The following is a 23,343-nucleotide window of genomic DNA, read 5'->3' on the forward strand; positions in this document are numbered from 1 at the left end:
AGAGGTATTTGAGCTGTCTGCCAGTCTAAAAACTGCTGTGATATCTTTGCTAATTAGCAACAAATCCATGCCAGTTTCTGTTTCACTCTAAAATGGACACTGGCATGAGTGGCTCAGATAGACCTAATAGAGGTCTATCTGCTTTGTTACTATGGCACACACTACTCATTACAGTTTCCTGTGCCACTATAATGACACAGGAAGCTATGTTAATTTCCCCCATTATGTTATTAGTATGTACTGTATGTATGTTCCCCCCACGTTTTTCCCACAGCAGTGTCCACAGCTTTTTTCTCGGACAGCTGTCCCCTTATCCACACTATGTTCTCTGACAGCTCTCCCACCATCCACACTATTTGTATTGACAGCTCTCCCACCATCCACACTATTATTTCCTTACAGTTGTCCCCTTATCCAGACTATGTTCTCTGACAGCTCCTCCACCATCAACGCTATGCTCTTTAACAGCTGACCAACCATCCACACTTGGTTCTTTGGCAGCTCCCCCACCATCCATGCTATGTTCTCTACAGTTCTCCCACCATCCACACTATGTCCTTTGACAGATCCCTCACCATCCATGCTATGTTCTCTATAGTTCTCCCACGATCTACACTATATTCTTTAAAAGCTCCCCCGCCATCCACGTTATGTTGTTTGACTGTTCCCCCACCATTCACACTATGTTCTCTTACAGCTGACCCACCATCCACACTATGTCCTTTCACAGATCCCCCACCATCCACGGTATGTTCTCTGGCAGCTGGCCCACCATCCACACTATGTTCTCAGGCAGCTGACCCACCATCCACACTATGTGTTTTGACAGTTGCCAACCATCCACGCTATGTTGCCTGACAGCTTTTCCACCATCCACACTATGTTCTCTGACAACTCCCCCCACCATCCATGCAATGTTCTCCTGACAGTTCCCATATCATCCACATTTTTTGTCTGGCCGCTTCCCCCGTGCACACTATGATATTTGACAGCTTACACACCACCCAAACCTCCATCTGGCATATAGCTGAAGAACTGGCAAAAGTGGTAATGCACCCCAGGGGGTGTGTCTATTACAGCCTGTAATTACAGGAAGTGCTTTGAATGAAGAGCTGCTTTTTTACATTACCAACATGCCTGGATTTTTTTGTATTATTTATTTTAAACAGGAGTTTCACCTTCACTTACTGTCACAGCAAGTCAGAAGGAGTAGCCACAACTTGTATACAGACAGCAATAAAAAAATCTGACAGATGATAGAACCCTTCCCCAACCTTTTAAAAACTAAAACATGTTTTGGTGATGCAAAACACAGCTATCAAAGTCAGTGCTGAGTTCTTATTTCATCCTGATACAATCACAGAGACTCTTATCTTTTTCCACTCCACTTACTGAATTAAACACTTCATGATCCCATTCATTTCACACGTTTATGCACAAAATGGCAAGTATTTACATCCAGCAAGGAGAGTGTTAATTTGTTCTGTCACGATCAGCTGAGTACAGTACTGTGAGAATTGCTTGTCTCACCTTCTTATAATGCTAGATTTTCATACATCTTCATTTAGGCTGCGCTTAATAATTTCATTGACACCTTTCAAACGCAAATTATGTATTTTTCACAGTTTTTTTAAATGTGTGCTGACAAAATTTAGAACATTAAACCATACCAGAGAAACTATTACTGTTACCTTGGGAAATGTAAATAGGGGTTGCACACTTAACTACAGACCGTGATGTTTTGATATTCGGTTGTCTGCAGTTTGTCAAGAAACAGCACATATTGAGCATAGTTCGCTAAAATAACAAGCAAAATGTGATTCGTTCATTCATTTGTAACTCTAGTAAAGATAGATTATGGATTATCTTCCTGTTGGGGGTTATACAAGATCAGATGGTAAACTGGCTAATCCTGGCCATACACCTATCAATTTTTTTTTGTTTAACTACCTCCCGGCCAGCCGCTGTGTATACACGGCCTGCCGGGAGCTTCTTGGATGTAACTGGGCGTGTATACACGACCTGTGCCGTGGGCTGAACGAAAAAAATTGACGCGATTCCTCCGTCAACACAAACAGTGTGTTGATCGAGGAATCCCGTTGTGTACATTGTATTCTGATAGGTGCCGCCAGCATTAAAAACGGTCCGAAATTCGACCAGTACATGGGCACCTTAAGTATGGGGTACACCGAAATTTCACCTGCCGAAACGTATCAGCCGAAAATTGCACTTTTGGCAAAATGCCATCTTGCGGCCCAAATAACGGTGCATCCATAGTTTCTCTCCTTCCCTCAGGCGCAGCGTCCAGCGGGTAGGAGAGAAACTGTCACAGGAGGCCGAGCCGGAGGAGAATGCTGTGAGTGGCCGGCGTCTCTCCTCCCGCACCGCTCAGCCTCCTGTCACAGATCTGGAGATCCGTGTGGGGGCGGAGACAGATGCAGTGCTGTCACAGGAGGCTGAGCTCTCCTCCCGCACTGCTCCGCCCAGCCTCCTGTGACAGATGAGAGCAGCGGTGTGGGGGCGGAAACAGCTGTAAGGTGTTACAGGAAGCCAGGTCAGAGGTGCAGGGGAGGAGTCAGCTGTCAGAGGAGATCGACATCTCCTCCCTACACCCCATGTTCAGCCTCCTGTGACAGCTAATCAAGGTAGGAGAGCGGGTACAGGCACTCAGTGATCACTGACTGTTTGTAAATAATTGGGGACAGAATATGTTTACTGTTTACTTCCTGTTCATTCATTAATGAAAATAAATAAATAAAAATAAAATGTAAAAAAAATGTAAAAAATTAAATATTTGAAAAGGTTAGGAAAAAAACATTTTCAGTTTCGGCTTGACGTTTTTTTTATTTCGTTTTTTTTCGGTTTTGAAATTCTCATTTCGGTGCACTTCTAGTACTAATGATTGCTAAATATTACCTACCTCTGAAATTCAGCTGTCAGATTTTAGTTTTTCATCCAGTCCTATTTTGTTATAATTATTTTTGCAGAGATCAAGTTGTGTGTGCACAATGGACAGTATATAATGCAAAAAGTCAATAAAGCAGAGCTGGATTGTTTTGTCACAAAAAAAATTTTTTTATTAAGAATTGGATAGTTATACAAACATTAGTACAGTATTAAATGTTTCCCTGCAAAGGAGATGCAGTATTCATAACCATGACTTACATTAAAAGTCAACAAGTAAGTATTTGCAGGCAAATGTTGAGCGATACATAAATATCAATTGACGTCAGAGTTGTTTAACTACAGCTTACTCTGAACTCACATTTAGACCTTTGTCACAAGATCGGGGGGGCATGACAAAGGTTCAGTTTTCCCTGCAATACCATGTGGCTTGGCAGTCCTTATGAATGGTGGTACAGATGGAAAGGGTTGGGGATTTTCTCATGGTGGCAGTATGAATTCTTGCCAGTCATGGCATATTATGTTAGCTTATTGCTGGGGTTATTGACATTTGTTGCCTAGAAGGACGGTTGGTAATTTACAGAAGGCCCTGTTAAATTTGATGGATAGCAATTTCATGATTTTATACCAGAATGAGACTGTGCCACCATTTGAACCTGTTGCTGAGGAGACTGTAAAGCATGTTAAATAAATCATCTTATCATCATCTAAATCATCTTATGTATTTTTGTGGACCGAAATATGTCCTGTGCAGCAAGAGGTGGGTCCATCAGCAGATTTGAAGGCCTCATCTGCTAAGTGTGGTGTGTTCATAGTTAAATCCTTTAGGCCTCTCTTCCAGGCTAGCATATATCACATTTTAGGGTCTACACAAGTCTAGTTGAATGTTGAGTAAAGTAGCTCTGGTTAAGGGGCTTTGGTAAGAAATATTCTCAAATTGTAACATGGTGCTTAATGGTTTTTTGTTAATAACTCTAGAAAATGGATTATTTGTATAAAGCAGTAAATCTCAAAGCGACACTAAACTCAGGGTTAATTCTTAAAAATGCATTCAAGTACCCTGTATTAACAAAAATGTAGATTATTTGTGTATCACTCAGCTGTAAATCCTCAAATCATCTCTGAATTGGTGCCGACACTGTCCTTCCTTCTGTAGGGTGGCTACTTTTGTTCCCCATGGCCCATGTGTGTGTTGTAAAGTAGCCACCACTCCAAGCTCACTCTAGTGATGGACTACAAGCTCATGTTTAGAGCTGCAGCTAACGATTATTTTCAAAATCGATTAGTTAGCCGATTATTAAGTTTGATTAAGCGGCTAATCGGATAAACAATAAAATAAATTTTAAAAAATGGCTCCAGTGATGGGACTACTAGTTTGTATTGAGATTGCAGTCCATCACAGGAGCAAGCTTGGAGCGGTGGAAGTAAAAAAGTAAAAAAAAAAAGTGCTGTGTGCAATATAGTGAAATATTACATAATATTACATATATTATAAAAACAACAAATCCCAGCAATAGTACATTATAGCTGGCGGTCTTCTGCATTGCGCTGTCTAATGTACTGTTGCTGGGTTTTGTAGTCCTCTATAGCTAGTGGTATTCGGCATTGCACCACTGTATAATGTACTATTGCTGGGATTTGTAGTCCTCTATAGCTAGTGGTATTCGGCATTGCACCACTGTATAATGTACTATTGCTGGGATTTGTAGTCCTCTATAGCTAGTGGTATTCGGCATTGCACCACTGTATAATGTACTATTGCTGGGATTTGTAGTCCTCTATAGCTAGTGGTATTCGGCATTGCACCACTGTATAATGTACTATTGCTGGGATTTGTATTCCTCTATAGCTGATGGTACATTGTGCTGTATATTATACATGGGAATACAAATCCCAGCAATACATTATAGAGCACCATGTGGGGGGGAGGGAAGTGCAGGCTTACCTGAGCAGTCTTCCAGCAACTTGCTTCTGAGATCGGGTCTGTCTGTCGGCGGCTGTCATCCCCCCACCTGCTTCTCCTTACTACATCTCCCCGCGCCATCACAGGAGTGAGCTTGGAGCTTCTTTTCTTTTTTTTCTGTCTTTCTTTTGCTCATAAGAAGGTATATTACATAACAGGGCTTTACTGTAACCCATATATTCTGCATCCTTGTAAATAGATTTGTAATTACACCCATGGGGTTGTAATGAATGAGAATGTCACCCAAGCTCATCTAGTTCTAGATTTCTTCCTGTAATATTAGGAGTGTTTAATGGTTAATGCTAAGAACTTGACTGCCAGTGCAAACAATATAGCAGGCCATGGACAAAAATACCCCAGTCTACATGTAAATGTTTATTGGGTCAGGGTAAAACAGGCCAGTTTTAGACATACATATGGCAAGGAATAAATAGTTTGTAGGGTTCCTACAAAGGCACCTAAAGCTAGCCATAGACAAATAGATTTATCTTGTTTGTTTGTGGGCTGAACAAGAAAGAGCTAATATATTCCCCCATCTTTGCTAAACAGTTTGTATGGAGGAATCTTCCCTGCCAGCTATGGTATTTAGACAGCCAGAACCCGCAGCTGTCTGAATACATGAACAGCGATTGTATAGGATTGGATGCAGTGGCTGTTCATCTGACAGGTCTCCACTCAGTCTCTTGTTTTTTTAAAATCAGTTTGGTGAGTTGGTTGGTGCTGACAGGGTCACCCACATCTTGAATTTTGGCCACTTAAGGCCCCATTCACATTGAGCGATTTATCGCGCGGTAATTCCCGCGATATCGCGGCTATTTACCGTGCGATATCGCTCTTCAATGCTTTGCAATGGGGCAAGGGGCCTGCTGTCGCGGGTCGTGTGTCGCTACAGCAGGACCCTTTTTGGAGCGGATTTTGCCGCGATTCAATGCTTTTTGATGCAATATCGCGCAAAATGCAAATCGCGCGACAAACGTGCGATTTGCGAATCGCCAAGTGTGAATGGGGCCTTAGCAGGAGTCAAACTTCAAGCCGTGTATGGCAAGCTTAAGGTCCTGAGTCTGGTCAGCAAACCAAATACCATACATCCTTAGGTAAAATCAGGGTTCTTCTGTGTTTTTATTCATGTTGGTGTTAAATAAATGCTTATAGTGTCTATGAAAGAATTTGGGATAGAACGTTTGAAGTCTTGGACCTGCATCTGTGTGTAATAACCAAATAGTTCATCAATACATCAGTATACATCAATACAAGTTAATGCTAAGAAAATGAACTGATAATGTGAGGATGAGGACCTAGCGTCTTTATATGGGTGAAGTTGTGGGGTGGCTTGAATGAGCAATCAATACTAAAAAAAAGAATTCTCTTGATGATCGTTATTGGTCACCCAGATAAGGGTAGATACATATAAACATGATATTATAAGAAAACTTTGTCACCTTTCAGTCAAGTAGCCTAAAATATGCTTCATGCCCATGAATAGTAATTGAATCCATTTAGAACTCGGGACGACACTGACGTGAGGTACTAGTAAAAACAGATAAGCTGATTTTTGGATCTGTCCACACAATGATTTCACTATATGTATACAAAAGCTGCATTGTAAAGTTTTTGCCTCTTTCTGTGTCCTTTCTCTTCATTTGTTAATCAATAAATATTTATGTTAATGCAGGTGAGGTCTGCTTTAGCACATCCATCCAAAGAGGAGTCTGCAAGAAAGGTGAGCTTAAATATATATTTTGCACTATAGGTCACATGAATGTGTAAATTAGGTTTCAAGATACATGAGCCAAGCTGTCAAGCACTGCACACTATGCTGTTGTGTTATGTTCCTATATTTGTTAAAACTTTGGAAAGACCCATGGATGCATGCCTGGGGTAGTGCTGAGATTAACGTGCACAGCTGTATTATTTGGTTAGCTACATAAGTCCACCCCTATATCTGCATGAGAAGTAACCTTTCAGCATAGATAACCGTAGAAGTACCTCAGATATGTGTCTCACACCAGATGCGGCTGGAATAGTTTATTAAAGCTGGTGTCCCACCTCAGGGTCCATCCCTCCGACACGTTTCAGCAAATCACGGGCTTGGATAAAACGCGTCAGCAGGTAAGACCTTGGGTGGGACACCAGTGATGTGGCACAAGCTTCAATAAACTATTCCAGTGGAATCCGGTGTGCGGCCAGCTTTTCTTCTGTTTGTATGGGCTTATATTGGAGCAAGGAGGTGCAACCAGCAGCAAGCACCCGGCTCATTCCTTTCCTGAGCTGTGGAGGAGCTGTTGTTCTTTTGTGAGTTCTCTTTAAATATGAAAAGTGTGCTCATTCCAGAACGCTTAATAACAATTGTATGTACAGAAGTGTCAATAAGAAGTTAAAACAGTGTGCACCATTATGTAGTGAAGGAGGAAATTTGAGTTTCCTGTGTGTAAAAAGGAGAATGGCAAAGATTAGTGCAGAGTGTATGACGAAGGGCAGTATTGGCAGGACAGTGATACTTTTTCTGGTAAAGCACAGACACCTATGTGGTCCGGGGATATTTTAAATGGTATAGTGCTACTTTTGGGCTATAGAGGGAATCATTTATTATTCAAGGTATAATCTTATAGCATATATGTCTAATAACATTATATCACTGTTTTGCTGTGTGTCAACATTGATAAATCTTCATAATTGTGTAAAGGCTGACAATCACACACATGCACTGTTTAAGAAGGTACTTTATTATCAACTCCATGCAGCTAGACATTGTATAATCTCCAGGAAAATCTCCTGCCAGGCATGTATATATTTACCCCCTGCTAGATTCAGGCTAGTCCAGACTAGATATAGAGAGCTGCTAGACCCAACATGACAAGTGTAAGTCGTGATTATAATTCAACTCTGTAGTATTTTGAATATTCATCTACAGTAAATATTAAATTACATGCAAGAGAACATTTCCATGCAGAGTAAGCTGTACTGAACATTATAAATCTTCAAAATTGAGTTTTGGTATTCCATACATCAGGTATGATGGGAGTCTTGATCATAACTTTTTTATTTTGATATAATAGATTGTTGAGCCATAGCTATTTACTGCGTAAAAATATATATAGACAGCACCGAGCAGAGTCTACATCTATCTGAAAAGACATTTGGGAAAGTGATAAAATAATTAAGCTCTGCGTTTGAAAAATGCCTGTTTTGTTCCTGCTCTATTGTCTTCCTATGACTTTACCGAGTGTGACAGAATATCTGAAAATTGCCATTTAGCAGTTGATATTTCCCAGGCTTACAAGTTTGCATTCGTAACTGATAGTAAGACATGATTACATTCAGGCAGGTTCAGTTGGGCTAAGCATTTTTTTTTTTTTGTTTCCTTTTAAACATGAACACTCATCCCTGTCAAGTCCGCCGAGTCTATATAGTCTCACTGGATCGCAGCTGCGGAACTGATATTAGCTTATCTATGAAAAAGGCAGTTCAGTGAGCGGTTCCCTATTACACTGAGTGCAGTAGGGAGACCGTACGCATCATTTACCACCGGGGTGAACTATAGGAGATGATTTGGGATTAATTGTCAGAGGAGAGTTCCACTTAACTAAATAGTAGTTAGGAATAATGGGAATGCAGCTAAATGCCAACAAACTATCAGGATGACAATTTGTAGACAATAGTATAAAGCAGTAGCAAGTAGGCAGTTTGTAACCAATCAGGTTCAGTAGACTAGAGCAATCATGGCAGCTGTGTGCGTGCAACTTATAGCAAGCTTGAAGCGATCTACAGCACTCCACTCATCCACTGTAAGCCAGCTTGCAGCAACAGTTATTAAAGAGTTTCCTCCTTATGCACATCTATGTTAGCAGTAAGCAGTATAACAGTTCAGTCAAGCACAGTATAGTTTACTTAGCAGTGTATAGGCTCAGACATGCATTTTAAGTAGGTTGCAAGATAAATGTCAGTATTCAGTATGATGACTATGACAAGAGATATGTTATTGACAATGCTGGTATCACAGATTACAGTGACAATGCCCAAGGTACTTGCGCTTAGTTGCTTCAGCTCTATACACTGTGGAGGTAAGAAGGACTCCTGGCAGCAAGCCCAGCTGATGTTTCCGGGGTATGTGAAAGGTCTTGCTGCACTACGGTTGTCTCTGGCACTGGTCTCTGGGAAGGCGTTCAGGTAAGGGCTGTGTAGGTTCACTGTTCGTCACTCGACACTCCAAAACGAGAGAACGCCGAGTGACGAAACAGCTGAGCTTTTCACTGCGGGGCCGCGCCCCGTGGGTGGGGCCTGCGGGACGTCATCGGCGGGACGGCGCGTCACAGGAGCGAAGGAATGCGCCGGGTAAGTCTATGACAATCCCCATAATTTAAACCGACCTGTGACACTGAAACTGTTGATTGGGAATTCAGCGAACACATACTACCGATCGCGTAGTTCCCGATCCTCTCCCTGCAGGGATTCCCTCTCCGTTTCTCCAGCACTGACTGGAGGAATGGACAGGGGAGGGGGCAGGCATAGCTGGCTCTGCCTCTAGACAACATTGTTGGGATCCGTCCCGGTTGCAGCACAGCTCTGCGCTCTCGGCATAGAGCGGACTTGAATTATATATTCATATGGGTGTACTATTACTGTACAATATTGTTGTTTATGTAACCTTTTCATGAGTTATTAGTGCAATTGTCATATTGTGTCATGTTATGGAACATTTAGGTTGCATTTTGTTATAATTAGATCCATGAGGAATTTGAATAGCAAAAATTAATATGCATCCTGAAGGGAGGCTATTGATTGCCCACACATGGCTTGGAAACTGGTTATTCTTTATATGTGTTCTTTTTTGGATCTTTCTCAGTCTCTATGATTAAACCTCTTTTGGCAAAACATGTCAGAGCCTGTGGATCTTGTCGTGCTTGTAACATTGTAGATTCCTAGGAATAAACCTTTTTACATCGAGGTCCTGGCTGTTGAGTGCGGCTTTATATACAATGGACAACTTGATATTCAATTGCTCTTAAAATATGAATATAGTATAAGTAATACGTTACATTACATTAGAGTCATACTATAGTAGTCATTAAACCTAAGTCATGGACTTACAATGGTTGTTGTGTTATACAAACACAAATGTCCCTCCCACGGATCACACATACCATCTCACAAGGGGCCATAGGGGACTCGTGGAGGGGAAGCCTGTGACAAATGGAAATCAAATTGTCATAAGAATAGGAAAACCAGCTATTCCCATAATAGGTCCACATACTACCATGTTTCCCCGAAAATAAGACACTGTCTTATTTTTTGTTGTGCACGAAAAAAGACACGCTAGGTCTTACTTTCGGGGAAACACGTATATAAAAATAAGCCCCACCACAATAACGTAATTGTAATGTAAGCTTACACAAATCCCCACCTAGGGAGTGAGATGTAGCAGCATGTAAAAAAAATCCACTGCCTTGCAGAGTTGTCTAATTCTGCTGTCACTAGCAATAAAGACCTTCCCACCACACCTCGTCATCATAGTGGCAGCGCAGTACAACAAGAGCAAACATGCTTTTACTGGGAAATGCAATTTCGTCCTTCATTACACCTCTGAAAGCAGTTTATAAAGATAGAAACTAGTGAAGCACCTGTCTAGTACAACTCTATCTGTTAATCCCCTTTCAGCCTGTGTACCCAACATAAGGGCCTGCAGTGCCTAATGGTAACCCTGATCTGATACTATACAATATGGAGGAAAGCGGTTAACAAAGATAGAATCTAGTGAAGCGCCTGCCTAGTCCAAATCTATCTTTTAGTCCCCTTTCACGTCCAATCCAATCAGCAGGGGATCCGTGCACAGATCCTATGCTGATCAGAGCAGAACAGAACGTTACCTACGGCTACATAATGGCTGGATATACTGAATGTCATAATGCACATGGAGCACTTCATAGCCATTGATGACAGATTCTGTGGACAAATTCCACTCTACAAGGGGATCTTGGATGGAATATATGGAAGGCTCACAGTAGTTTAAAAAACGTCTTGGCCTTCCCTCTCTGAAAGAATATAACATCTCCATGCTTTCACTCTCCCATGATCTCATTCTTTTTGCCCAAACTAATTTTTTATATCAGTCCTTTTTCATACTGTATTGCTGAAGTTGCATGGCCTTCACTCTTTCACACATCCTAAGGATCAAAGGCTGCCACGTGAACATCTTCTCCCTAAACCTCTCCCCCCACAATTTGCACTAATGACTTTCTTTATCCATTCTTCCCTCTGTTCTATGTCTCTCTCTTTTTGGTTACCCCTCATGTATAGGGTGACATTCTTACATTTCCCTTTTATACCACTTCTTTGTATAAAAAAAGGTGCACAATTCCTCTCCCCAAGTGCCTATATCTGACCTTGGTAGTTGACACCACTTGATAGATAAGTAAGAACAATACTACTATGTACAAACAATGTACTTGTGCATCTATAATAAAGCTCACTTGAACATAAAATAAGAATTGTGTTGTGAATGGACCCTAAATGACTTGAGGTATGAGATGATAGACTCATTATTGATGCTGAGGAGATGGAGGAAGATTACTGTCTGGGTATTGGTTTACAAGGGGCTTTGGTCTTTTAATATGTTTGTAAACAGGTTCAGCAAATGGTTGTGGTTTAGGTTATTAGATGTTTACAGTTTGATACATTGCGTGATAGTCACGTTCCACTCATATACACACTAATACTGTATATGTGGGAGGTCAGCTCTGAAAGTGTGTTCCGGCCTATGCACAATGAATCCTTCTGCCTGGCTGCATCGTTCTGCTGAAGGCAAGCGTAGAGAATCTCACCTGAGACAGGATAATTACAGAGCTGCTGAAATGGCCTTTATTCACCCTTGTTTACTGCTTTGTCTCATCAGAAATTGCCCTCACTGCAGAAACCCTTGAAGGGAAAAGAGAAAGGAAACTGGCAGATGTTCCAAGCTCCCACACTGATACACATCTCATTTTTTATTTATTTCTCCAAACAAAATTTGCAGTTCATAAATATTTTATTAAAGAGAAAATATTTAAAGGGTATACGTGAATGGAGAGGTTTTCTGTGTACACACAAATATCACAGCCTTGTGTATACAGGGAGGTTTATTGGCTCGTCAGCCTGGCTGCATTTACATATGGATCTAGTGAATATATGCAGCGTTTATAGCACTTAGAACAACTTTATATTTGTTTAGGTCTTTGCTCAATGACAGGGTGTTAAATGCAGAATGAATCCGAGTTCTTCAAGGATGTCTTTGGGTCTAAGTAACAGATGCAAATACAAAATGAGACACCACATACTAAAGTATCACTATCTTAACATGGAAAGCATGACTGAGGTTTCCACTATGCAGGACGGTGGGAATACAGGTTTTTTTTTTCAAAACACTGATAAACCTAAAACCATCAGTCCCAGGTGATCACAGGTGTTGCTCTTCAAGGACCATAACATGCAATAAAATAGAAAATATAATAACCTACAGTAACACTTTTTTTTTGGTATTTTACAAGTGCACTTGTACTTCACAGTCCCGTAATAGCTATTTTTCTATAGACTGATTCAGCATTTTGTAAACAATTTAATAAATACACCCACCTCGGAGAAAGAAAACATTTACTAATTTCTCACATTCGAGTCTGCAATCAGTGAATGGTGGGTACAATTTACAGACTCCTGCAGGCTGCTCCTCCAGTGCCAGTACAGACCTCATGTAAGGAGATAGAAGAAGTTCTCAACGAACTAGTGCAGTGACATCAGATGGCCAAATGGAACTTGAATGACGCAGCTGTGCCCATTTAAAAAATATACAGAAGCCTGCGGGGAGAAGCACCCCACGATTTAAGTAAGTGGGGAGGGAGTGATTTGAGGGTGGGGAGCTGGGGAATGGCACCATGTCCCATGTTACACCCTAAACATGGGTGTATCATAGAACATGGTATTAAAGGTAGAATTAGCCTTTATATTCTCAATGTACCTCTCTTGATTTTTTTTTTTTATTACTTAAAAGACAACTATGGGGTAAGTGTTTTTCCCGATAGTTCTCTTCATGGTCACGGGAGGACATATACCAACATCCTCCTGTGACCCCAAAGCTCAGTATATCGCAAGCTATTGCCCGCGATATACTGAGAGTGCCGCAGCCAGGATGGATCCCGACAATACAGTCTGGATCCACCCAGCTGTGTGACAGCTGGCTCTACCTATCTAGAGGCAGAGCCAGCTGTGCCCGCCCCCTCCTTGTTTGTTCCTCCACTCAGCACTGGAGGATTGGAGAGGGGGGAATCCCTGCGGGGAGCGGTGACGCTCTCTGCAGGGAGATGATCTGGAAGTAAGCGGATCGGCTGCATGTTTCTGCTCACTTCCCGATCGATAGAGCCGACCTGTGACAGCTTCTTTGTCACAGGTCAGCTCTAACTATAAGGATGAGTGGAAATCACTCACCTCATAGATCTACTTTAAGAAGCTCTCTAAGGCCTCATTCACACTATGCGATTTGGGATTCCTACGGCAGGAACCTACAAATTCTTGCGGCAGGAATCCCAAATCTCCCATTTAGCTGCAGCCGCGGTCACCCGTTCAAGTTAATGATTGGGTGACAGCGGCCGAATTTGAAAGTAGCAGTCCACTGGCGCTCTGCATGTAATCGTACGTGATTGGGAATAGATCACTAACCCCAAACGCATCTGAGCTAAACCCTGACAGCACAACGTTGCAGGACAAGTTTGCTAAAGTACTGCATATCATAAACAGTTTTTTCACCCTTTCTGTTCTCTCCTTTTTTGCACCTTGGTGCTGCTGACTGTCTGCAGCCTTTTTTATTGTTCTTTAAAAAAAACCTCAGAAAATAAGGCCAGTGCGCTTCGGGGGCTCAGAACTCTCCCTTCATTCGGGCTTAAAAACAGAATTATATGAAATAATATGAGTCAAAGTATCGAAAAACTGCTTGCATGGGAGACAGAAGACAAGTCCAGTCCTGCCCACAACAGCTGAAATTTAAATTCAGGCATGCATTATAAGCTTCTCCTTTTGTAGGTTCATGGGTGGAACAGGAGCTTGTACTGAACGCCATTAGAAAGGTTTGTGAACGTGACATGGACTATCAATGACAAATAATCCTGTTATCTACCTGCGGGCTTTCTAGAAGCAGGTTAGAGCTGTAGAAGTAAACCCAATGATTCCAAAACTGTAGAACCAGCAGACGAAGATCTTCCAAACAAATTCAAACTTTATTCCACTTCTATACAAAGAACAATTGCTGACGCGTGATGATTGATTTAGGCTTTAGGTCCACATTACCCACTTGAGAAGTAAGGGTTTGATGTGTCCCTAGAAAAGAAAGCAATCATTTTTGTGCATGTATTAAAGCCGAACTCTATGCAGATATAAAAGACATACAATAATACAGATCTGTAATCATTAATACATCATTAAATGTATTTTTAAATACAAACAGTGTAAGTACATAAATTTGTCCTGGTATCAGCCTCTTGCTGCCTGTGTACAGCAAATCCGGAGTGTGAGAAGTAGCAGCACAAGGAGCCAATCAGTTTTTATGCTGACAGAGAGATCAATGAGCTCATCACTGTACTGCTTCTCCTGTCACTGAGCAGTCATCGGCTTGGGAAGGTCCAGAATGACCTGCTGGATTTCTGGCATAGGACATGTAGTGGCAAAAAAAAAGTACTGTAGGAGAACTCTCTGCTGGTTTGAACATGCTGTTCGATTGTATTTTGTTATTTTTAGGTGTTGCTGCTTTCATTTCTATTTAGTAGATTTTCAGGCATTCGAAACTATGTGAGTCTCGACTTCTATAAGAGATTATGATAGCTTAGCTGGTGTTAGGTATGCTGCATCAAAGCATAGGACTTATCCACCCAGTTGCAGGGACTGGAAAAAGAAATAGGGTTACCAACGGTCTAGATCAGGGGTAGGCAAACTCTGGCCCTGCAGCTGTGGTGAAACTATAAATCTCATCATGCATCTGCCTCTGGGAGTCATGCCTGTGGCTTTCAGAGTCTTGCGATGCCTAATGGGATTTGTAGTTGCACCACAGCTGGAGGGTCGGAGTTTGCCAACCACTGGTCTAGATGGTTCTGTTTATGGATGCACTGATACTGGTATCGGTATCGCTGCCAATACCCTTGTTTTTGGGCGAGTACGAGTACTCACCCACATTCTCCAGATGCCTATCCCGATATCAGAACTTTCAGTATCAGAAAAGTCATTACCCCTCCCCCCCGCCTTTCTGATTGGCCAGAAAGCCAACTCCATGCTCCCTCGTGGCGAGGGAGCATGGAGACGGCTAATTGGGAAGCTGGGCAATGCGTCATTACACGCCGCCCGGCTTCCTGGCTACTCAGGAATCCAGGCTGCGAGTCATTACACGCCGCTCGGCTTCCTTAATGTTATTCCCCGTATGGCTATTCGGAATCGGCAAGTACCGGAAAAAAATATCGGTACCGAAAATCCGGTATCTGTGCATCCCTATTTCTGTTTCTTTAGACTCCATTACTATTTGAAGAAGACAGTCTACTTACTAGACAGTGACTTTCTCAACGGAAGGAAAGTTTGGATAGCAATGGAGGGGAAACTTTTAAGCAACCCTAAAGAATATAGGAAGTAGGTAAGTTTGCGGATGAGTTCCTTTACAGGACTATAGTGACATACCAGTACAAAATAAGTAGTACCATACAGAGGGGGTGGTACACAATGTATTTATTTATTTACCTCTGCAATAAAAAGGTTGTGACGGTAGACATTAGTGACCTAAGTTGGGGAAACACTGACTCCTAAACTGAGAATGAACTGTGCTCAGTACTATGGTAAAACTGCCCTTCAGAGCTCTGCATGTGTTTGGCGTTATCCACAGGGCAGAAAGCGAGCAAGTGGCCTTGGGCATAAGGAAGAGGGAGGGAGGGATGTTACCATGACAACAGGGAAAATGATGCGTTCTTCAGGAAGAGAAAGAGCTCAGGTTGATATTGGAAAATAGTTCAGAAAGAAGTAATTACACGCTGCATTTTCACAGTGCTGTGGAGGGGGGCTTGTGGCTACACAGATTACTACCAGCCAGTGGATGAAAGGAGAGGGCACGAGTCAGGAATATGGTTTCCGCAATATGAATGTAAACACACAGCCGGTTATCTTGCTTTGACAGCGTCTACATTTAACTGAAAAATTGATGCTTTCTACTTAAATGGGCTTCATATTTAGTGTGAAACTTTCAGAAATGCTTTGTTTCAGATCCCGATAGCAAATATCCATTCCATTGATTAAAGTAAACATCAATTACTCCTTAAGAAAAAAAATCTTGTGTCAAAGTGTAACCTTCCGGAGACAGCAGTTTTACCATTTTAAGCACAAGTGGACCCAGAGTTGATATTTCTATTTTATTGGCTACTGGTGGACTGAATCAACCAACTGGTATCTTTTTATTGGTGCCTGAAATAGATGTTTTGAGTGGAATCACTACAAATAAATTCCATTACAATATCCCAGTCACCCCCTCGGTCTGTACAGAGTGTGGTCAAAGCCAGTCCACAGTACAGGCCTTTGCTGACCACACACAGCAATTTTCTACCCATTTCAACTATTTTTATTTGGCTTTGGAGTGCAGAAACAATTGTAAAGATCAAGGCAACCTATCCCCAACAGTTACAATATTTCTGTCACAGGGATGGTGGTAGGTTACATTGAGCTGATTTGTTTTTGTAATCAAAGCTGGTTGAAAGGTCAGAAAATGATTGTGTGTATGTGGGCAGCATTAGGCTAAGGCTACACACACAATTGTAATCTCTTGCCAGTCATCCCAGTGGTAGCAAAACATTCACTGCACTGTGTTGCAAATTATGTGAGTGCTAACAAGTAGTAAAGGATATCTAAACCCAAGAACAAACATTTAATTTATTGCAGAATACCAGTCCTTAGATGAGGTTGCTGCATTCGTTTTTGTTTTTCAGGCGAAGTACATTTTCTGCAAGTACAGAAAAATACAGCCATGGCCAAAAATATTGGCACCCTTGCATTTCTGCAGATAATGCACCACTTCCCGCAGAAAATTGTTGCAATTACAAATGTTTAGGCATTCTCATGTTTATGTATTTTCTTTGTATTTGTATGACACTAAAAAGTTGAGAAAAACAAACCTGACACATTCAAAAGGTAAAACTCCAAAAATGGACTGGACAAAATTATTGGCACCCTCAATTAATATTTGGTAGCACAGCCCATGGAAAAAAAATAACTGAAATCAATCGCTTCCTGTAACCATCAATGAGTTTCTTACAGTTTTTGACATGTGCTTTGGGTCATTGTCCTGCTTTAAGACCCATGTCCTCTGATGGAGACCCAACTTTCTGACACTGGGCCCTACATTGCACTCCAGAATTCCCCTGGGGTGCATCTTGTCAGAATTTCAGTGTCTCTGTAGCTTTCTGTCCTCTCAAACAATGTTATCAGCTTTTCCAGTTATCTTTTGTGAACTCTAAAAATCTCCTCTCTATGTAATGGATATGAGGGAAGGAGGAGGTTTTTGTATTTTGTACCCATTAACCAGTTGACATCCGCATTGTTAAACCCCCTTCCCATCCAGGCCATTTTTCAGTATTCAGAGCTGCGGTACTTTGACTGACATTTATTCCGTCATGCAGCGCTGTACTGAAATGAATTTTATACCCTTTTTGGGGACAGATAGAGCTTTCTTTTGGTGGTATTTATTCACCACTGGGGTTTTTATTTTTTTACTATATTAAGGAAAATTACCGAAATTTTTTTTTTAAAAAACAATTTCCCCCATATTAAATGATAAAACATTTATTATTACCCAATTTTTTGGTAAAATATAAAAGACGGGGTCACGTCGGAGGCGGATGGCAAGTGGTTAAGGAGAATAGCCTAGGGTGACAAGGCTCCTTTATCTTTACAGTGCACTGAGTGATGTCGCTCTAAACCTGTGGTTCTCAACCTGTGTAACCTCAGGACCCATATTTGTCATAAGGTTGCACTACACTGGAATGCATGGCATTGCGGTACTGCGAGTTCCAGTGTGGGAGACCCACTGAACACGGGGTTGCAACCCACCAGTTGAGAACCACAGCTATAGAACAGAGCCTATGTTGCAGGCAAAAGAATAGCAGGTCAAAATAAAGGAAGTACTGGACAAAAAATAAAAGCAAATGCAGCCACCACATCTAAGGATCTGATAAAATGCAATATATAAAATTTTTGTTTTTGGGTTTACATATACTTTAATTCTCTTACCGTAGTAGCAAGAAATACAAATTGTTTGTGTATCCTTTAGGATGCAGTTTAGAGAATGCCCACATTCTGACGTGCTATCATCTGCTGCTCTAGTTCTTATCTGTTTTTGGGCTTGTGTCAATGGCATCAGTTTGACATCAGTTCCAGACGTGCGTGAGATCATTCAGAATTCATTGAAAGGTGTTTGACATGCAACCTGTTATTTGGATCAGCTTCAAACAGGTTTTGCATAGACTTATATGAGAATACAAAACCCATTTGAAGTGAACAAAAGCCAATAAACTCAGGCCATTTGATTAATATTCTTTCAATGGCCACTTTATCAGGCACACTCATGTCAGAGTATGCAAGATTTATCTCCAACTATCCAGCTTTGGTGATTGCACACCATAGACCCATGACAGAAGTGGATCCTTGCACAGACTCTTGTGTCTGTAGCCCATCTTCTTTAAGACTCATTTTACAGGATGTTTTTTATGTATTTATTTTCTTATTTTTGGTGACAGAGTCGGTTTATTTAAAGTGGCCACTGAGTGTATGTATAGTCCATAGGATGTATGCTACAAAACACAGGTTATATAATTAAAGAAGATGATTGGTTGCTGTGGTTTTCACCTACATGTTTCTTTCCTCTAGCATGTATTGGGTCCATTTTATTCTTCTTACTGCATGGTTCACCTTAAGTGTATTTCCACTTTCGCAGCCAAAATGGGATAACACCTATTTTATATTTGTTACATGTTCCCATTCAGATAGCATAAGATAGAAAAAATGCTTCTTGTAGTTTAAATTGTTTTTACTTGGGTTAGGGTTTTAAGGGTTAAAATGACTTCTATTTCTTTTAAACGTTAGGAGGGGCTGTGAGGGGTCTTGTCCATTTAGAGTTGGTTTGGCCATTGTATGTTAATGAAGCTTATCAGGTAAACACAATCCTCAAATTTCAGTCCCATGACTTTCCATTGGGAAAGGACTAAGAAACACCTGTAATCATCCATCTTGCCTGATTTAACAAAACATCTAAAAGGTAAGAATTTATTTTTAAAGTTATTTTCAGTATGCTTTGTGAATTGAAACAGATAAGGAACATATGGAGGGGTTTTCCTAAATTTGACTGCAAAAATGGAAATACACTTTCAATTCTTAAATCATCCTTGGCCCATAACTGAGTTAGATTTCGCAGTTCTGTCTAAGGAATATGGTTCTATAGTGATAATCACTATAATAATAATAATAAATAATAATAAAAATAATAATATTTTAGCAGCAGCATTTCCTTGCACCTCTACCAGAGCAGCAGCTGTTTCTGCTAATATTGTGTTTTTGTTATTTTTTTCAGTCAAGCTCTGATTCCATCCTCGACCCACAACAGCTGCAGGCATTCAATGAACTCTGCCGTCTTTATAGAGGAACCTCACGGGTACGGTAACAAGTCTCTTTACTCTGCTTGTGAGCTTTGCTGACTATTTAAAAGTATTAGGACTAGAATTACAATAAACTTTTCTCTTATTTTAAAAACAAAAAGTAAGGATGCACCGATACCAGATACAATACTCGGTACAAGTACATTTACAGATACTTTTTGAGCTCCAAGACTAGACTAGAGAAAAATTCAAAAGTTAGGAGGCAGCTGTCATTTGTAAGGAGCATCCGGGGCTACTGGGATTTGCACATCTCTGTTTTAATGTACGATTTTGTGTTTATAAACATATATAAAGGGATGCACCGATACCATTTTTGCAAGTATGAGTACTGATACTTGCCCAAGTACTCACACATACGAGTACTGAGACATTTTTGTTGTCATGTGACAGTTTTTCTAAAACAATACAGACTAATGATTTCAGGAGAGTGGTGGAGCGACAGAGCCAGGTCCCTGCTGCAACCGCTGCAACCCTGGTAGTTCTCATGAAAATGCCAAGTTACTGCACTGGTACTTGAAACGTATCTGTGCATCCCTAACAAAAAGTTTAAAAAGGTTTTTTTACATTTCAAATAAATGTATTTTTTAATCTATTTTATCCTTTTACCATTGCTTATTAGAAGCATTTTAAAAGAATTAAAGTAGACCAGGGCTTTGTCCATACTGCTTGAAGCAACAGGTTCACTTTAACTTAGCCCTCCCCTGCAGGACAAACTTACCTTACTTTTACTCCCCTCACCACTCCGTTCAGGTGCTGGGAGCAAATGAAAAGTCCCGTGCAAGCTACAAATTGCCAGCGTTAACACTTACAAAGAGCTGTGGTCTCCCTGTGTGGCAATGCTGATTGGCTCAGTACTGTCACATGGAGTGAGTGACATGCTCCTCCATACCCAGAATTACCGGTATTCCCTTCACCTCCTAGCGCTGAAAGGAGCAGTATATTTGTTTCATTATATTCACCTTGTGATCCTGCTAACAACACACTTCCTGTCCTTGAGTGACAACACTCACTCACAGTACTGTATCTAAGGAGAAGAAACATCGCCCTAGGAGGGTACTACACAACATCCTCCTCCTTCTCTGCACTATACCCTGGAGGTGGTGTTCTGTAGTCCCCAGAGATCGCTGGGAACAATGTAAAATATGAATGCAGTAAAGGCAGAGAACAAAGGAAGTTATCAATTCACAAGATAACTGGCAGGATCAACAGGTATTTTTTGCACATAAAACACAGATAAAACCAAATGCTTTCAATGCGCTTTTTAACAGACCAAAAGAGACAGTATTGTTTTCCTTTCAATGAACCGCTTGGCTAAAGTGTTGCAGCTCTAAAATCTCTTATTTTAGTATGTAATTTTGTACTTGTAGCCGCTTCTGTCCATAGTTTGTTAAGCAGCTGCTCACTCACAGTGCTGTTGTACATTGTAAGTGTCTCATGGCACCCCTCTCTGTTATTTGGACCATTGACTTGTTTAATAACCATTTCTAACTATCAAACCCTAAATGGCTCATCTGGCCGGGCTGATAGTATTTATGGACAGATTTATGAGTTTCTGTGAGCTACAAAGCCTCACTTCATGCAGTCTATGAGCTTTATTCAAGATTAATCCCAGTTAGTAGTGGTACTAACATGAGTTTTTGCTTCATTAGGCTTTGCCAAACAAGTTTTATATTTCAAGGCTGATTTTAACCTATATTGCAGCGTATGTATAGTACATTATTTACCTGGGAACAATTCGGTGCTGTATTTTTGGTTGCAGGAACTTTTGACACTGAAAAATAATTTGTTAAGAATAGTTGAGCTGATTAAAGCTTTATTAATTCCTATAGGGATGCACAGATACCGGCTTTTCAGTATCAAGTACGAGTACCGATATTTCTTTTTTTGGTACTCTCCAATACTGATACCAGAAGTCCCATTAAGGAAGGCGGGCGGCATGTAATGACTCGCCGCCTAACTTCCTGATTGGCCAGGTCCCGACCAATCAGGAAGTCAGGTGGCAAGTCATTACACGGAGCCCGGCTTCCTGATTGGCCGGGAAGCCAGCTCTCTGGTGACGATGGAGCCGGCTGGAGCAAGTGTAATGACATGCTGCCTAGCTTCCTGATACTGGAAGTTCCGTTATTGGGCTAGGCATCAGGAGCATATGGACATGTAGAAGTACTCGGCCAAATACTCGATACCGGCACCGATACTGGTATCGGTACATCCCTATAGTTATTGTAAAAGAAAAATATAGGAAGTAAATAGGTGTTTTAGTTTTCCCCTTAGTTCCAGACTGAAATAGAGATGTGCAAGTCAAAATAATAAAAGAGAATGTTAAGTAGTAGTAGTAGTGGGTATTTTTAAATGTTTTGAGTGCATTTTAATGGGCATTTGACATTTAAGAGGTAATAAAGATTTTATTTTACACCTGAGTTTCAACAGCATAGCCGCGAGGGTTCTGTAGTAATGGTGGCATGGGCAACAGCATTATCAATGCAGCAATGTGCAAAATCACAGAAAGTATTGAGGCGCTGACAATTCCGTGCATGCACCAATAACACAGCACACAGTTCCATGCTTGCACAGATGTGAAATACAATTTTTATGGTAGAGATACCTGTGCAGTATCAAGCAACCATGTATATATACAAAAGGCAGCCAATAACTGTGCATGGCAGAGTCAGTCAGTTAAGTTAGCTTAACATACACACCAAAAGAAAACTCCACAAAGCTGGTCCCTACCTACCAAAATTAATGTGTTACGTATACTTGCCTCCCTTGTGTCATGTTGGAAATACTGAAGAGAACTCTCCCTTCTCGCACAGTTTAGCTGCTAGCCTCAGCTACTCAGTCCTAGTGCCATTGTCTGAACTAAAGTATTTATGCCCATAGAAGTCTATGGGACCACATACTGCAATTCAAATAAAGCAGAGCATATGACCAATAGTATCTAAACCACACAGTTAAAGGGACAAGGAAGGAATGTGTAACTTACAGATTACTCATACTTACCCAAGCATTATTGAGACCAGCAAGTTCTTATTATCATTCTGAAATATTAGTGATCTATTCACTGCATGTATTTTCTTTTTAATGTCTTGCAGCTGGCTTTACTGACAGAACTATGCCGTTCTCAGAGCCCAGAAAAATCCTTATCATATCATCCATCCTATGGGGGTGTTGCATCAAGCAGTGTTTTTCAGAATGAGAACTTCCAATTGCATCTTGCACCCCCACCAATCATTGATGATTAATTCTTAGAAGGGGAAACTCTTCATCTAAACAAAGGATGAAGGCCGTCCACTTCAGAACATCTCATCCGCCTATGTCATGCTATGACACAGCTGTTTGTATATTTAAATTGTCAGACTGTACTTGTTTGTTTGAAATAAACACTAATACACTCCTTTTCTCAGTAATTACATCTTACCTTTATTTATTCACTATATTTATATAGCATTGACAAATTATAGACTTCTTTACTGAGCACATAGAAGTACTAACATCCAGTGGCATAGCGTGGGTTGTCAGCGCCTAGGGCAAGGCAAGTATTCCGCCCACACCCCATGGACCATTAGCACTCCCTGAGTCTCCTGTGTATTAGTGCATCCCTATCTGTACCCTAATAGAGGACTAGAAATCCCATCAAATATATTATACAGCAAAGCAGAATGGTAACTGGCTACAGACGACTACAAATCCCAGCAATACATTATACAACACTCCAGAATACCACCAGCTATAGAGGACTACAAAATCTCAGCAACATATTATACATCAATGCAGAATAATACCACCTGC

The 23,343-nt window shown here is 41.0% G+C and overlaps 1 protein-coding gene across 1 annotated transcript in view; it reads left to right on the forward strand.

Annotated features, from left to right (window-relative positions):
• The window catches only part of VPS8 (VPS8, CORVET complex subunit), a 172,788-nt gene extending 149,807 nt beyond the window's left edge, over positions 1–22,981 (forward strand). Inside the window, exons 45-49 of the mRNA XM_018565944.1 lie at positions 2,092–2,098; positions 2,393–2,417; positions 15,562–15,579; positions 19,478–19,553; positions 22,647–22,981. Of these exons, the coding sequence (XP_018421446.1) occupies positions 2,092–2,098; positions 2,393–2,417; positions 15,562–15,579; positions 19,478–19,553; positions 22,647–22,796 (276 nt within the window). The 3' untranslated portion in view covers positions 22,797–22,981. The remainder of the gene's footprint in view (positions 1–2,091; positions 2,099–2,392; positions 2,418–15,561; positions 15,580–19,477; positions 19,554–22,646) is intronic.
• The last annotated feature ends 362 nt before the right edge of the window (positions 22,982–23,343 follow it).

Source organism: Nanorana parkeri, unplaced genomic scaffold (assembly GCF_000935625.1).
Source record: "Nanorana parkeri isolate BGI_ZX_2015 unplaced genomic scaffold, ASM93562v1 scaffold901, whole genome shotgun sequence".
Classification (NCBI taxonomy): domain Eukaryota; kingdom Metazoa; phylum Chordata; class Amphibia; order Anura; family Dicroglossidae; genus Nanorana; species Nanorana parkeri.